General features: G+C 35.4%; 2 protein-coding genes across 3 annotated transcripts; one reads left to right on the top strand and one right to left on the bottom strand.

Annotated features, from left to right (window-relative positions):
* Positions 1 to 3,724: 3,724 nt before the first annotated feature.
* On the bottom strand, positions 3,725 to 11,351 carry LOC114266870 (tubby-like F-box protein 5). Of its 2 annotated transcripts, XM_082873705.1 has the most exons (7): positions 10,719 to 11,351; positions 10,261 to 10,334; positions 9,736 to 10,128; positions 9,531 to 9,618; positions 9,017 to 9,149; positions 8,293 to 8,914; positions 3,725 to 6,849 (listed from the first exon to the last, which is right to left on the bottom strand). In XM_082873705.1, exons 3-7 carry the CDS (start codon positions 10,093 to 10,095, stop codon positions 6,844 to 6,846), a joined length of 1,209 nt encoding a protein of 402 aa, XP_082729831.1. In that variant the 5' UTR covers positions 10,096 to 10,128; positions 10,261 to 10,334; positions 10,719 to 11,351; the 3' UTR covers positions 3,725 to 6,843. The 2 variants fall into 2 exon arrangements, with proteins under 2 accessions (XP_082729831.1, XP_082729830.1); XM_082873704.1 differs by having other exon boundaries at positions 3,725 to 8,914.
* On the top strand, positions 4,122 to 7,011 carry LOC114266761 (uncharacterized). The gene has a single exon (XM_028207685.2). It carries the CDS (start codon positions 4,122 to 4,124, stop codon positions 6,519 to 6,521), a length of 2,400 nt encoding a protein of 799 aa, XP_028063486.2. The 3' UTR covers positions 6,522 to 7,011.
* Positions 11,352 to 15,139: the final 3,788 nt, after the last annotated feature.

Genomic DNA, 15,139 nt, shown 5'->3' with positions numbered 1-15,139 from the left:
TAATAATTTATAGGCACTGAGGCCATAAGTTCATTTCTTAATCTTTGGAGTTATTAGGCCCAAGCTCTAATATCTTTGAGCCAAAGGAAACAATTTGTCTAAATGACAACTATTTGTTGAAATTATTCTGTCTGTCTATCTCTTAAAATCACCCAACTTGTCTATCTGTCAAAATTCGCCAAGCCTATTTTCTATTTGTTGAAATTCACCAAACTACCTATCTGTTAAAATGTGACATATGTCACTCATTCAATAATTTATCTATTGAATATCACACATTTCTCCAAACTACCTATTTCTTATTTGTTGAAATTCACCAAACTACTTATCTTTTGTATCGGTGCCTTTTTCGGCATAGAGTTATGGGATCCCAAATAATCTATTAAATTTTTTACCAAACCTCTCACATTGGTATGAGATCCTCACAATTATTTGAGATCCATAGCATTTTCCTTCAGCATATCCTTATCACCATACTTTGGATCTAATGCCTAATACCCTCTTTAAATCAGAATTTTCATCAATTTTCTCTAATTTACATGCATTTTATTTATTTTTTTTTTATTTATATATATAACTTGAGTTTTGAGTTGTTTGACGTCTTTCCTCAAACTTGTCTAAATTTAATTCGAACTTTTGAATTTTTGTCCAAACCACATCAACTTCAAAAATATTTTGCCCAAATCCTAAAATATTCAAATTGGGTTCGGATTGAACCCACCCAAATTGCATGCCTACTGACAAACAAGGGTTACACATATTTTTGGAAATTTTCAAAATAAAAGTGTTTATTTTTGGTTGTTTTAAAAAACCTTCCATATTGTTGGAAAGGTCCTTTAAATCCTTTTTAGGTATTGTAGTTCGAATATTATATTTTTAGACAAATTATGCCAATAATCTTTATATTTTGATTCTTGAGTCATTTTGATATCTATAATTTTAATTGGTTCAACTTTGACAATGAATTTATAATTTTGTCTCAATTTGATTCAATTGATGACAATTATTCATGTTTTTTGATAGAAAATGCATACATAAATGGCGTGTTAAGTGATCATTTTCTTTCAAAATGCATTATTAATTTAGACCAAATTAATATAAAATTTAAAATTTAAAATTAAAATTAAATTAATTAAAAGAGAAACAAAATTTAAGAATTATCGATGTAATTTACCCTATATTTTTAATTGATGGGATTATCTACGTAACTAAATTTTCATTTCGTTTTAGTTTATGTTTTAGTATCTTATGGACACATAAGTCCAATGGCTGAGGCTTCTCACTGGATTGCTGAAGAAATTGCAAAACTTCTCGAGCCATGCCGTCCACCAGGTATTGTTTTTAGGGGTATGCCCTACACATCCCTCAACCTAATACGCATATACACTCTTATTTTGTATTTTTATAGTATATATTATGGAATATTTTAGTAGAATTACGAGAATTTATAGTTTTATGGTAATGTTACATATATTTTTTATTCAAACATTTTCTAAGCACAAAATGTTTAATATTGGCACAAAAATATGTATGTAACATTACCATAAAAATACTTGACTTTAATTTTCAACCATAAAATATCATAATTTTCTCAAAAACTATGTAAGGATTACCACAAAAATGCGTAATATGAATCATAAAAATACATAATAAGATGCATGTGATATACCTTTTGAGAATGTGTATCATAAAATTTTCCTACTTTTACGTAAGCATATTTCAAATTTCTTATCATATACTCGTTTTATAAACCAAACTAAGCTTTTTGTCTCAATCATTTATACTCGTTTTATACGGGCCAAAAATAAATATAAATAAATAAATAAAAAGAACAGACAAACAAACAATCAAAGGCTGACCTTCAAGGTTTATATGTAGTGAGTACTACGAAAGCACTTCACTTGTGTTAGCTGGTATATGAGAGTTGCTCGTAGTGTACATTTGCATTACTTATTCCGGTTTTCCCTGTATTGATGAAATGAAGGTGAACATGCGAAGTTTAATTGTAGTATATATTTTGAGGTCATTTGAATTAAAATTTCCACATTTTAACGATTTTTATGTATTGGAGTATGACAAATTCGTTCAATGAATCCCTATGAATTTTGATCAAAATTAATCAACACATCTGCCACTGTCGTGTTCTGCAAACCCTTCTGATGCATAACAGGAGAGGAGGTGACATGCCTACATCATGAGAATATTTTCTTCATCTCAGTTGTATCCCTTACAAGTGAATGTTTTAGAGTTGCAAGCTTGAGTGTTTCTTGGCAAGACCGTACTGCCCGGACAAATCCTTGCATTTTTACCCTGTCAACTGAAACAAAAGAATGCTATAAACAACTCTCACCATTCATAAGAGTTTTCTATTAGATTTAAGCAATGAATATGAATTGATCTCTTGTTTTGGTTTTTGGGAAATGACTTCAGAATCTTTATATTAGAACACTAGTGTACAAAAGCACAGATTTTCTGAGTCTGCCAACTCCATAGGAAGAAAGCAATATGTGCATAAAGATACGAGGGTAAAGTTAAAAACAAAGATGACAATTTAAAAGGGCAAAAAAAAAGAAAGGGTTAATGAAAGGGTAATTGGGGTGAAAAAAGTGTTGAAATTTGTGAAAAGTTTATTGGAATAGATGAAAAATATTATAATCAGTTTGAAATCAATAAAAAGAATGTCTAAATTTGTGAAAAAAGTCTACTGTTTTTATTTTTTATGTTTTGTGCCTTAAGGGCACTAGTTAGCAAATCAAGAAAAGAAAAGAAAAAATATATATAATGCAACAAAAATAGTACTACAACAAACATACCTTGTAATTAGATTAGAGGTTGAGCTTGGAGCTGAATGGAAGCTCTCTTGAAGCTGAAGATATGTCCTGCTTCCACTGGTGGCAATCCAAAGGAGACTAATGATGTGTTTCGTTGGGAGATTCGGCAAGGAATTTAGAAAGGGAAAAGGAAAAAAAAAAAAAGTGAAATGTGAATCAAATATACTTACATTTTACCTAATTTCACACTATGTTACCAAAAAACGCTAATACCCTAACGAATTACGTGTTGGTACGCAGGATCCAAAATATGGTACACTTCCGTTCCAAAATAGTAAATTTAGCGATCTGAAATGATCCCAAAAGTTTTTCCAATAAATTTCCTTAAATGTTTCCTTAGGAGGAAAAAAATCAAATATAATGAATTAAAATCTAAACTAAGTTAAGTTTTGACAAGACAAAACATAAAAAATGGGTCATAATACCCATAGAAATGTTTTGCTACATGAAGAAGAAAAACTAAATTTTATTAGATGCCTAATAGTTAAAAGAAAATTACTCTAAAAGTGCCTTAAATTCGCAAGTATATTATATATACAAGTCCACCCCTATCGTATCACATTTTAGAGCGTATGGCGCACCATATTCCTGTTCCCGTTTCTCATATTTGAACGATCCACATTCTAGGTAACATAAGTTTCACACACCTTTTTCTCTTTCCATTTCTAGATCCCTCCCTAAATCTCTCAACCAAACACAGCTGAAAAGAATATCTTGATTCTTGCCTCCATTGCTTGCTTGTCAAAATGCATTTTAGGGTGTTCTTTTCATTCCCGGTATGTTGCTTCTTTAGGTGGACATGATGTGTAAAATAGCTTTAATCACCCACAAGTTGCTTCAAGAGTTTCATGTATAATTTGGAAAGCAATGGGCAAAGGGAGGGGAACCTGTTCTTAAACAAAGCTAAATTCACATTAACATATGCTTGGAATGCCTATTGGAGTAGAAAAGTACATACAGATTCCTCATTGTTACCAAGTTCAATACACAGCTAGACATCAACGTTCAAGAATTGGAATGCAAAAGCAGAAAGTAGAAATGCAAAGCGGATTGAAACAAGATGCTAGACCTGTCAGTGAGGGAAAGTTGGAGTAATATAGAATCCCACGTCTCAAAACTGGCAGAAGTCCCAGGGAGGCAAAGAATCAACCAGTGAATATAAGAAGACAAACAATATAAGTGTCCTGAAAACATTCCAAGGTATCAAACAAAACCTATTTATATGCACTTCTTGTCAAATGTTGGATATCATTATCAAAGCACATCCAGTCATCATTTTCTGTATTCTCTATGGCCAAAAAGAAGAAGATCTTTGGCATTCCAATCCCTTGGCTACCAGCAACACCAGGCCCTCGCCCACCACAACTCCCTACTGCTGAAACTGAAATCCAAATCCAGACCGCTACCACAAAACCTACTCATAGTCCACCTTCTATGGTTCCAGGGTTAAGCCCAACACAGGCCAGACAAGCTCAAGCATCATCAAGAACCGAGTCTCAATCGCCTTTACCATCAAGTGCAACAACTCAATCCCAAGTCACTTCTCAACCAGAATCACCATCTCATGCAGCAACACAATCTGAGCATGCCTCTCAACCCCCATCACCAGCACATGCAGCAACAGAATTCCGAGCTTCCACTCAACCCCTGTCACCATCTCGTGTAACCCCTCAACCTCGGGCTACCCCTCAGCCCTCATCACTGTCTCATATGGCTTCTGAGACTCAACCATCATTACAAGCAGCACAGCCTAAATCCCTACCCACATTGCTGCCTCAGCCTGCAGTTCAGACATCCTCACTGCCTTCTTTGCCATCTCTCACATCCACTCAAGCACAATTAATAGAAGGAGCAGTGACACAACCACCACTTTCACCAGAAAAATTACAACACACAATTCAAAAGGACTCTCAACCTCCTTCCAGTTCCACTGAGCCTCTGCTGCCTCTCTATCAAGAGGAAGAACAAAAGCCGGCAAGGTCTCAAATAGAGTCACAAGAGTTGCATCCAAAGGAAGAAATGACATCTGAGAATGTTCTGATCTCCCACAACCACACACCAAATCAAACAACCTTTCATCCCAAAGCATTAGTCCCTGCAGCTGTGATAGATGATGAAGAAGAACAAAAGCCAGCAAGGTCTCAGCCAGAGTCACAAGAGTTGCATACAAAGGAAGGACAGACATCTGATAATGTTCTGAACTCCCAAAACCACGCACCAGGTCAAACACAAATGCCAAAACAGCCTTCAGATGCATCACCCCTTGTAGCTGTGAGAGATGGAGAAGAAGAACAAAATCTAGCAAGGTCTGAACCAGAGTCACGGGCAAATGAAGAAAGGACACCTGATAATGTTTTCAACTCCCAAAACTACGCACCAAATCAAACAAACACTGATCCCAATGGGATGCCAAAACAGCCTTCAGAAGCATCAGCCCCTACAGTTGTGAGAGATGGAAAAGAAGAACAAAATTCAGCAAGGTCTCAGCCAGAGTCACAAGAGTTGCATCCAAAGGAAGAAAGGACATCTGATAATGTTCTAAACTCACAGAACCAAGAACCAAGTCCAACAACCATTCAACCTAATGGGATGCCAAAACCTTCAGCAGCATCAGTTCCCTTAGTTGCGAGAGATGGAGAAGAAGAACAAAAGGCCGCAAAGTCTCAGCCAGAGTCACGAGAGTTGCATCCAAAGGAAGAAAGGAAATCTGATAATGTTCAAACAACCATTTATCCCATGCCAAAAGTGCCTTCGGAAGCATCAGTCCCCACTGCTGCGAGAGATGCAGAAGAAGAACAAAAGCCTGCAAAGTCTCAACCAGAGTTACAAGAGTTGCATCCAAAGGAAGAAAGGACTTCTGGTAATGTTTTGAACTCTCAGAACCATGCACCAGGTCAAACAATCATTCATCCCAATGGGATGCCAAAACAGCCTTCAGAAGCATCAATCCCTGCAGCTTTGAGAGATGGAGAAGAAGAACAAAAGCCCACAAAGTATCAACCAGAGTCACAAGAATCACAACCAAAGGAAGAAAGGACATCTGAGAATGTTCTGAACTCCCAGAACCATGCATCAAGTCAAATGATCATTCAGCCTAATGAGATGCCAAAACAGTCTTCAGAAGCATCATTCACTCCAGCAGTAGCAGCACCAACTTCTACAGCAACTCTGGAGACAATGGGCCCAACCCAGAAATCAGATTCTTCTCCTGTTAGTCCTGAACCTAAAACCCTCCAAGAATCAGATGCAAAATCAGAAGAGATTGGTGAATCTTGCAATGAACCCACCATATCCAATGGAAAACGAGGCCCCCTGCTCAAAGAGATTAGGGGTGACATTTCAAAGTTTGTTCATAAGATAGCTACTCAACACCCAAAGTTTCCAATGGAAAAGAAACCAGTTACTGTCATAACCCTAGCTGGTGAAAATAGAGGAGCATCCATGCAACTAGGTGCTGAGTCCACAGAAAAAGAAGGGGCAATCCACATCCACGTGGGATATATGATCAAACCATATGAGAACACTGAAGTTACCTCTGATGGAGAAGAAGGTTCAGAAGATTCAAGCACTGAAGAAGATCAGGCAGAAAAAGCATATATAAATGGAAATGTACAGGGTATCAATAACTCTATCCTGTTACACAGTTCCATTACCGAAAAGAATCCTGGTCAATCCAGTCAGGAACACTGAAGTCAGCACTGATGGATGGGGAAGCTTGGGAAGAAGGTTAAATGCATATACAAATGGAAATATACAAGGTATCCGTAACTGTATTCTGTTAAACAGAACCATTACTGAAAGGAATCCTTATGTACATCATGTTTTCTCTCGCAACCTGACAAAACCTGTCTAGGCAACTAAAAGAATACCCACAAGGCTGAATTCAGTGTTACACCTGCACAGAAGCTTACTTACAAGCCCACGTTCAGAAGAAGATGCTTGAGAGGCCTTTTATAGAACCATGAGACTCGAGCCCAGATAACCCTGCAAAGACTCAATGTCATTGTTGCCACTACGTCTGCAAGGAGAAAAGTAAAGTTAGTAAGATGAGTATTGTAATACATGACACTAGTATGCCAACAGCTATTAAATATTTGTGTAAATAACAAGAACAATTGTACAATTAATTCATAGTACGGATGCTACATATATCTCATCAAAAAATTATGATTTTACGGTATCCTACTGCTGCAAATCATTTGACATTTGTGAATAAAGACATACACTGTAATACAATTTGCATTTGAAGCAGCCAACCCTCCCCGACTAGCACGATATTGTCCGCTTTGAAGTTAGGCGAAAACCAACAGTTAACCCCTCACGGCTTTAAAAGACCTCATAATAGTCTAAGAGAGTTAGTCCACTTATGTAGTAGAGATGTGATCTCTCAAAGAGCGATGTGGGATAGTTCACCCACATAACTTCCAAGTGGACTAGCTGCCTGAACAGGGAGTTCTCACAGACGGCGCCAAATGAAGCGGCTAACCCTCCCAGACTAGCACGATATTGTCCTCTTTGGAGTTAGGCGAAAACCAGCAGCTCACCCCTCACGGCTTTAAAAAGCCTCATACTGGTGTAAGGGTGTTAGTCCACTTATGTAGTGGAGCTGTGATCTCTTATAGAGCGATGTGGAATAGTGCATCCACAACAGTCAATATCAAATATAAACCAAATCAAACCAAACCAAACCTTAAGTCTCATCAAATAGAGTCGGCTACATGAATCCTTCTTCTCTACTCGACTCTATCCAAAACTATTTCATTAGTCAAATTAAGGAGATTCATATCTCTATTTACTAAACTAGCTCACATCAATTTAGGTCTGCTCCTTCTCCTAACACTTCCATCTACCGTCACTATATCACATATCTTCACTACTGCCTCTGTTGGACTTCGTTGTATATGACCAAATCATCTCAATCTATTCTCTCTCAACTTATCTTCTATCAGTACTACTTCTACCCATTCTCAAATATACTCATTCTTAATTGTATCTTTTCTAGTCTTACCACACATCTATTTAGCATTCTCATCTCAGCAACACTTATCTTATCTACATGTTGTTTCTCAGTTGCCCTCCGACCCATACAACATCGCCAGTCTAATACCGGTTCTATAGAACTTCCATTTTAGTCAATATCAAATATACTAGCGCAAAATCCCTTTGTGACTAAAAAATTGAATTCCTTCAAAATTGCACGTGAAAAAAGTGTCGCAGTTACAAACTCTAGAGAAATGTTGCATAATTGTCATTCTGCAAATTAAACAGATTTGCAAATTAAAATACATTATATGGCTCACTGCCATGACATAAACTGATGCCTGCACTTAAAAGGCACTGATAGAAAAGGATACAAACTAAAACGAGCACCTTTGAAGAAAATATATAGAACCATCTTATACAAAAGTAAAGCATGAGCATGGCACACAATCGGAATTTGATAATAAGGCTATTCACAAACCGGTTTGGTGTCAAAGCTGCTTAAACAGATTGCAAAGGCTTGGAAGGCAGAGAGAGGGTAACGATAATCCATGGTAAAAATGTCTTTTCCTATCTTTCCAAACTGTAGCATTACTTTCTCTTGTTCAGCGGCTGGAACATTTTGGCATGGCTCAATAGCTGCCACCAGTTGAAAGTTCTTAACAGAGGCGACTGTGACACGTCCTTTGAAATTAAGGCACCAACACTGCAACTGCTCATGCCATCTAGGAGCTTTATTTTTCAAAATCAGCGGATCTCTTGTGTCATGAACTGGCTCAAGTGGTTCAGTAAGACTATTTGAGCCAAATTTAACAAGGTTTTTCCCTTTAGAAACTGATAAAGGAGAGCATTGCTCATTAAGGAAATTCCCAAATGTTGCTACAGTTGGGGCAATGCCCCCTCCCTGAACTGCAGAGGTGGGGATTGAGTTCATGGTGCACAACATTTTCCTTGGTCCTTTGGTTCGAAGAACATTGAGCTCATAAGATATGGTAGCCACGTTGTAATTGCGTTTTCGATGTGACTGACCATTGGATCGGATTGCATGGTCACACGGACGCTGGCTATCATAAATAGAGAACTTGGAACCAAGAAAGTTCGACCTATTAAAAAATAAATATAAAAATAAAAAGAATTTTCCCATTAATTAAATGAAAAATGATTCAAATGATGCGAAGATCAGAAAAATAGATTTGGGAAGCAACCTCAATTTCCCAATATATGCATGATTAGATTGAGAGAAATCATTTGTTGCCAGGGATATCCGAAAATCTGTACTTGTTGCCTTTCTGATCTTTTTTGCTGCCAACAACAGTTTGCTGACATCCTCTGATAGTGCTGTAATTAAGTAAAAGTCATCAATATGTATTATATATGTATTTAATTATTATCTAAAGTTGTAAGAGAAAAAATTAGATAGAAGACAGATATGATCATACAAGTAAAATATCTCAAAACTTTCTATCCAGCTGCTAATTTGAGCATGAGTTCAGAAAGTTTGACAACTAAACAAGCGTCTCTAACAATAATAGAGATCTAAAAATCAGTGATCAGTAAAAAAGAAGAACAACATGAAACAAAGTAGGGAAGTCACACTTATTCAAGATGTTAACTTCAAAGTTTTCAAACATATTCCCAATATTTAATCATCACTCTCATAAAATTCTTTGTGCACATTTAAGTAGTTGACAACCAAACAAGGAGCATAGCATTATTTACCTGGACTCAAGCCGAGGTACAAACTATACGTTGATGTGACCCTATCCCTTTTTATAAAGCATTGGATTAGAGAATCTCTTGGTCCTGGCTGATAGATTACCAAGGATTGAAGCAACAAAGCAACAAAGGACACAAATTCAGTATATACAGAGCAGACACGAAGTAGAACTGAAAAAGAAAGGTGAGAGTTTTTTTTTTTTTCAACCTGCTTCAGTGAGACGGGGAAAGTAATCAACCCACATTGCTCCAGAGTTCTTACAACCTCTTTTGTTGTCTCCCTCCAAGACCTGCAAACTGAAGCACAAGCAACCACATCTCTCCTGGCGGGCCACAAGGTCTGGGTAGCTTCTAGCCGCTGAATTATATCAAGGAGCAACTCAGAAGGAAAATTCTCCCAACTGTTCCTTTCAACCAATTCAAGTGGAGATGATGAAATTTCAGGGGCTACATGTGATCTTCCATGACCATGCAAACACTTCTTCTCAGATGTCCTTCTCAACTTATTCTTAGAACCCTCTCGCATCTCCCTTAGCTCCCGAAACATGCGTTTAAATGGCATTATCATTGAAAAATCGTTTTTCCCCTCAATGTATTTCAGCTAAACACATCGTAATTTGAATTGAATCAACACATAATATGACAGATCTAATTGCAGAGAAATTTGAACACACATTTAAATTATTGAATGAATTCGCAACGTAACAGTGGCTAATTCTTTGCCTGCTCTTACCTTATAGATTAAGGCTTTATGTCTACAAAAGAAAAAGGACCGCTCAATCGATATGTTGACTTCCTCAATTATTGCTGAAAATTTAAAGCAGTTCTATCAATTATGGAATATTTTGACTAATACTACCATTTATCATTTAGAAAAAAGAACAAACATGTTACCAAAATGCACAAAATGCGAAGAACATCTTGTGAAGATGTTATAATAGAAATTAACTTTGAATCGATTATGGATGCGATAAAAAATGCATAAAAATAAATAACAATCAACATCCATATAGAACTCATGATTGCCTTTTCGTCTATTTCATCATTCAAAAAAAGAAAATGAATCATCATAAATTTTGAATTTTAGTGAGAATCTTTGAATCTAAAACAAAAGTTCATATATTTTTCGAGTATATCTCAAAAAAATAAAAACACGAATAATGCTAAAAAAACACAGAGAAATTGGTATACCGGTGGTCAGACGATTCGTCGGAGATCAGAAGAAAATGTCAAGAAATTTGCCAGAAATCTTCAAGGATTTTCAGATCCAATGCGTGACAGTGAAACGAAACCTCGCACGTTCCACTGTCTCCGAAGAACAGAACAGAACAGAACAAAACAAAGCAATCAAAAATCAAAATGCGAGAAGATTGAAGCACCAATTGTTGAATGGCGAAGTAGCCGAAGAAAAAACTACGAAAAATTTGAAATCCGAATCGGAATTAAACAATTCTTAATTTTTTTAGCCACTTCCAATGTCTCGGAGAAAACAAAAAGGGTTTCTAGATCAGAGAGAAAGGCAAAAACTAGAAAATTGTCTGTTTTGTTGATTCCGAAACAGTGGTGGTAGTGGTGGTCAGCTTCAATGCCGCCGTCGAACCGCCGTCGAAGCCACTAGCGCCGCCGCACCGGAACCAGTAGCGCCGCCGAGGCCACGACCACAGGAGGATATTCAACAGATTCGAAAGTAGAAAAACTATTTTCCATCTTTTGAAACTGTCATTTTAATTTCGTCCATGAAAAATAACTGTAGGTTCTTGTTTGTGTACTCGCACATTTGGCGTGATGTACTTGGACACGTGTAATAATGCAGAGCAGATTGGTATTTGGCTGATGTAGGAAAAAAAGCTTTTAAATAGATGTTTGGTCAGGCTTTGTTTTGGATTGCAAAGTTAATTACTTAAAAAATTTATATAAATATTATGATAGGTTAGATTTTATTCAAAAAAATTTAAATTAAGCTATTTTGGAAAGATGGTTATAATCAGTTTTTTTTGTGAAAAGCTCCATATAAGGAGCTTATAGTGCCATTTTGAGAACATAGTAAAAAGCCACGTTAGCTGCCAAAAACGCAACAAAATCTCTTTGGGAAGTGCCAAAAACGCAACCCTAAAATTACAAATTAGAGCCTATGAAAAAAAAATAAAAAAATAAATCTCTTATGTTGGGTAAGGGTATTTTGGTCATTTTAATTTGATTTGACACCATAAATAAATATTAAACTAAAAAGCAAAAAGCCAGCTTTTTATGAACTTCCCAAATCACTTCCAAAAAAGCCAAAAAACTTGGTAAAAAGCCAAAAGCCAACTTTTTACCAACTTCTCAAAATAACCCATAAGCAGCTTTTTTGTGAGAGAGGAAGTCCCAAAATAGGCATTTATTTAGTAAAATTGATAATATTATCAGTTTTTCTTAATTTTTAAAATTAAGAATATTATTAATTTTACATAGTAATGTTCCAGATAATTGTTTCATTAACTGATAAAAAAACAAAATATGAGATTAAACGTTTTTTGCCTTTTTACTTTTTGGTTTGATTCAAGAGAAAATCGGTCTAGGGTCCCTCTCCCACTTTTCGTAATGGAAGACATCCACAAAATTAATTTTTGATGTCTAAGGTCCCTTAACAAATATGAGAGTCTCTCTCTCTTTCTTTCTCTCTCTTCACTGTTCATGATTTCTCTCTCTCTCTCTCTCCCTCTCATCTCATCTTCTAATCACCAAACCCACCATCGGAGATCTTGCCTGGTCCTGTGTTTGTTGAATCGGGTCTGTTTTAGTCTGCTCTATTCTATATTATTATTTCTTCTTTTTATTTTTTAATTATCTGTTTCAAAAATCAGAGCGATCTTTTTGTCAGCGATTATTGGTCCAGCCGATGATGTATTCGGTGGATGGAGCTATTTCACTGGTGGTGTGTTGGTAGTGCACTACCTGTGAAGGTATTACGCAATGCTTAGTGCTTCGGTGGTGCATGGAAGCTTGGCTATGGCGTCGCTTCTCAAAATGCGGCGCCAATGGCATTTTTCCGGGGTCCTATTCTTGCGCGTGCCGCTGGTTTGGGGTTCATTGTGTAGGTTGTTGTGAAGAGGTGGGAGTTTGCATGAAAGGCCAGGGAGTAAATTTCTCTGGATAGCATTGTTCTTTTTTCTCTGTCTGTTTAGGGTCCAAGAAAATCACACTGCCTTGGAATCAACACTCTATCTTTACTCTCTCTCAATCTACTCTTGTTTTCTTTGGAGGAGACTATTATTGTTTCCAGGAAAGAAGACCCAAGTGTTTCCTTCAATCTATACATACATACATATAGACATTTATACATCTATATACAAACAGCACTTCATACTTTTTTTTGAGGTAAGTGCATTATATTAACCTATATATTGAATATTGATATTGATCGTTTGTCTTACTTCTACTTCTAATTTGATGAATCCAACTTTCTGTGTTTTTGCTCTGCAGTTCGGTCTCTTTTTTTTTTGGTGGATAGTTCGGTCTCAGATAATACTTCTTACAAATCAAATCAAATCAATATATATATATGATGGTGGGTTTGGTTTTTCTCTGGTATGGTTAGTTCGAACCAAGAATGTCACTGGTTGTCTACCTTTACCTTGGGAATTGATTGCTTCTGAAGTGGTTTCTCTCACGGCTTCGAGGCGACGATCTCTGACCACTGTCGAAATTTCTCTGGACTCCCCAAACCCAAAGAAATTCTCAGACAAACATTTTCAGAGATTCTCCCACCCAAAGAATTTCTCTGGACTCCACAATCCAGAGAAAATTCCTAACCAGAGAAATTCTCTCAACCCACAAAATTTCTCTGGGCATGACCAGATGCAATAGCTGAGTTGAAATACGGTGATACAGTCACTCTGCTGCCAAAGTATGCCTGAAGATGCAACAATTTCTCTGGGTTATTGTTGCTGTTTTTTTTTTTTTTTTTTTTTTTTTTTTTGGTGATGCAGAAAATTTCTCTGATTTTAAATCCAGAGAAATTCTCTAGTGTCCGTCGTCATCTTGTAAAACACAGGCATGAATCCATTCACTTGCAACTGAAGTTATCCAAACTTTCCTAGTTAGTTTTGATTAAATGTGCTTCTGAGTTTTGTTATTAAGATGTTATTAGTTTTGCTATCATTAAATTATTATTGTATGCTTGCTTGGCCTACCTTTGATCATCACTACAGTATCGGGGAAATGAGAAGAAAAGTAGAGAAATTCATCCAGAGAAATTTCTTTGGGCCAGAATTTCTCTAACCAATTTTCTCTGGACTGAAATTTCTCTGGACTGAAATTTCTCTAGACTGAAATTTCTCTGGATCAAGGTTGAGGGACCTTAGACATTATGAAAATATTGTTGATGGACCTTAGACATTATGAAAATATTTGGTGTCCTTTATGCTATAAAATCATAATACCAGGGACCTGAAAAAAAATACCCCTTGATTCAACTATCTAATAAAACTGAGAATATTATCAATTTTTTTCAGTTTTAAAACTAAGAACATTATCAGTTTTTTCATTTTTAAATTTTTTTTTTTTTTTTTTTTGGTTTTGTATATCAATGTTCCATCATCATGTTCTTTTATAGACACAATTTTCAATTTTGTACAAAAAAATATAATTCAATTTTAAAAAAAATACATAGTTTTTTTTTCACATATTTTTTTTTTTTAGGTTTTTTAATTTGAAAGTTGATATTTTAAAGTCTTGAAAATCAAAATAAATGTCAAATCATCATGTTCCTTTATAAATAATCATAAATGATGAACAATTATTGTTTGAATAACACTTTCAACTATTAAAAATTTAATGAGACTTGAAAGTCCAAAAAATCTTCGTTATGACTTAATGGATTCATAGAATAAGACTTGTGATTAAATTAGTTTAAAAAAAATAATCATTATTGTTATTATTATTTAATTCTAAGGTTATGTTTGGTTGAAAAATTTGATGAAAAAAATAGAAAAGAAAAGGGAAATAGAGACAAAATGAGAAATAATTGATCGGATTCGAGTTCCAAGCTATATTTGGTTGAATTGGAAAATGGAGAAGAAAAAAATGAGCATAAATAAACTTAAAAGACAAAAAGTGAGATTGCATTTTTTTTCTCACTTTCTTTTCCCTTAATTTTCTGTTATAACCAAATAAAAATAGGATTATACTTCTTTTTTTTCTTTTCATTTCTCACACCAAATCATCCAACCAAATGCAGCTAAGGGTCGGTGTTCAGCATTTTCTTTAGAATAAATACAGTGAACCTCCATAAGCAAACTATAATTACATCAAACCCTTTTTCAATGAGGGTAAAACAATTGAAATTAGGGCAGATGGTGAGAAGACAAAAGAAACAAACAAGATAAATTATATAGTTTAGTGTAAAACTATACTAATATCATTTGGGTTGGGCTTAATTGAGGGTTTCGTAAGGTTCACCGCGAGTTTGTCCCTAATGATTTAAATTATTTATTTTGTAGGACTGACAACATATATAATTCATAGAAAAAATTAGATTGATTTGATAATTATAACATTTTTACATTTATCTTTGAAAAAAATGAACAACAAGTAAATTTTTGAAAATAAACTATCTATTTCTTTTGAAATAA

This window comes from Camellia sinensis, chromosome 6 (genome assembly GCF_055761805.1).
Source record: "Camellia sinensis isolate YWXY chromosome 6, ASM5576180v1, whole genome shotgun sequence".
NCBI lineage: Eukaryota > Viridiplantae > Streptophyta > Magnoliopsida > Ericales > Theaceae > Camellia > Camellia sinensis.
The sequence above is the reverse complement of the archived record's forward strand: the minus strand, read 5'-3'. Positions and strand labels throughout refer to the sequence as shown.

Excerpts from the sequence above, each read along its gene's own strand:
- LOC114266870 (XM_082873704.1), bottom strand. The coding sequence starts at position 10,095 with ATGATAATGCCATTTAAACGCATGTTTCGGGAGCTAAGGGAGATGCGA. Across the intron at positions 9,150-9,530 it reads GTACCTCGGCTTGAGTCCAG|CACTATCAGAGGATGTCAGC; the intron begins GTAAATAATGCT and ends ACTTAATTACAG. Across the intron at positions 8,915-9,016 it reads GCATATATTGGGAAATTGAG|GTCGAACTTTCTTGGTTCCA; the intron begins GTTGCTTCCCAA and ends ATTTTTTAATAG.
- LOC114266761 (XM_028207685.2), top strand. The coding sequence starts at position 4,122 with ATGGCCAAAAAGAAGAAGATCTTTGGCATTCCAATCCCTTGGCTACCA.